Source organism: Serpula lacrymans (assembly GCF_000218685.1).
Source record: "Serpula lacrymans var. lacrymans S7.9 unplaced genomic scaffold SERLAscaffold_1, whole genome shotgun sequence".
Classification (NCBI taxonomy): Eukaryota; Fungi; Basidiomycota; class Agaricomycetes; order Boletales; family Serpulaceae; genus Serpula; species Serpula lacrymans.
This window is the reverse complement of record NW_006763290.1, coordinates 1,899,274-1,899,860: the sequence shown is the minus strand read 5'-3', so window position 1 is coordinate 1,899,860 and position 587 is coordinate 1,899,274. Positions and strand designations below refer to the sequence as shown.

At 48.7% G+C, this 587-nt stretch overlaps 1 protein-coding gene across 1 annotated transcript; it reads right to left on the bottom strand.

Moving 5' to 3' along the window:
• SERLADRAFT_342711 (uncharacterized protein) lies at nt 1-459 on the bottom strand (the record flags this gene model as incomplete). The annotated part of the gene is made up of 2 exons (XM_007312264.1): nt 1-342; nt 379-459. Coding segments are annotated over 2 exons (423 nt in total), but the record flags the coding sequence as incomplete, so codon positions are not given.
• Between the last annotated feature and the right edge of the window lie 128 nt (nt 460-587).

Below are 587 nucleotides of genomic sequence, written 5' to 3'. Positions count from 1 at the left end.
CATCACAGGATTAAACACCACAGTACCAACACCAGCTGAATAGACAACAGTGTGATCAGCCAGCTTGATTGGCACACAATATGGGGTATAGTGGTGCACCCAATGACGATGAGGTGTCATATGAGAAGTGGCGCCTGTGTCTGCATTCCAATCAATGTCAGCATCAAGTTGGAGAGGGCAGTGAGGATCAGAGGGATGAATGGAACAAAGACTTGCATTTCCAGCTGATTCAGTGACCACAGTAGATGAATTGGCATTGTTGGGCGAAGATTTGGGCTGCTGAGAGGTATTCTGAGAGTTGCTGGAGCCTGCCTGAGCCTTATTGCCATGCTTGTAGCAATTCTTAGCGCCCTCCACCGCCTGTTAGCGACTAATAACGTATCTGTGGCATTTATCCTGGGTATGACCAAGTAAACCACAGAAATCACACTGAATGCGAGTAGAGGTGGTGGATTGGTTGCAATGATGGCAGTTAGGATGGGTGCAGGTGCTATTGGCAGTGGTAGACGAAGAATGCAAGGCAGAATCAACTTCAGCACGACGACGGTGATTGACCTCTTCAGCAAGGAAAGCATCCCTGAGCTGGG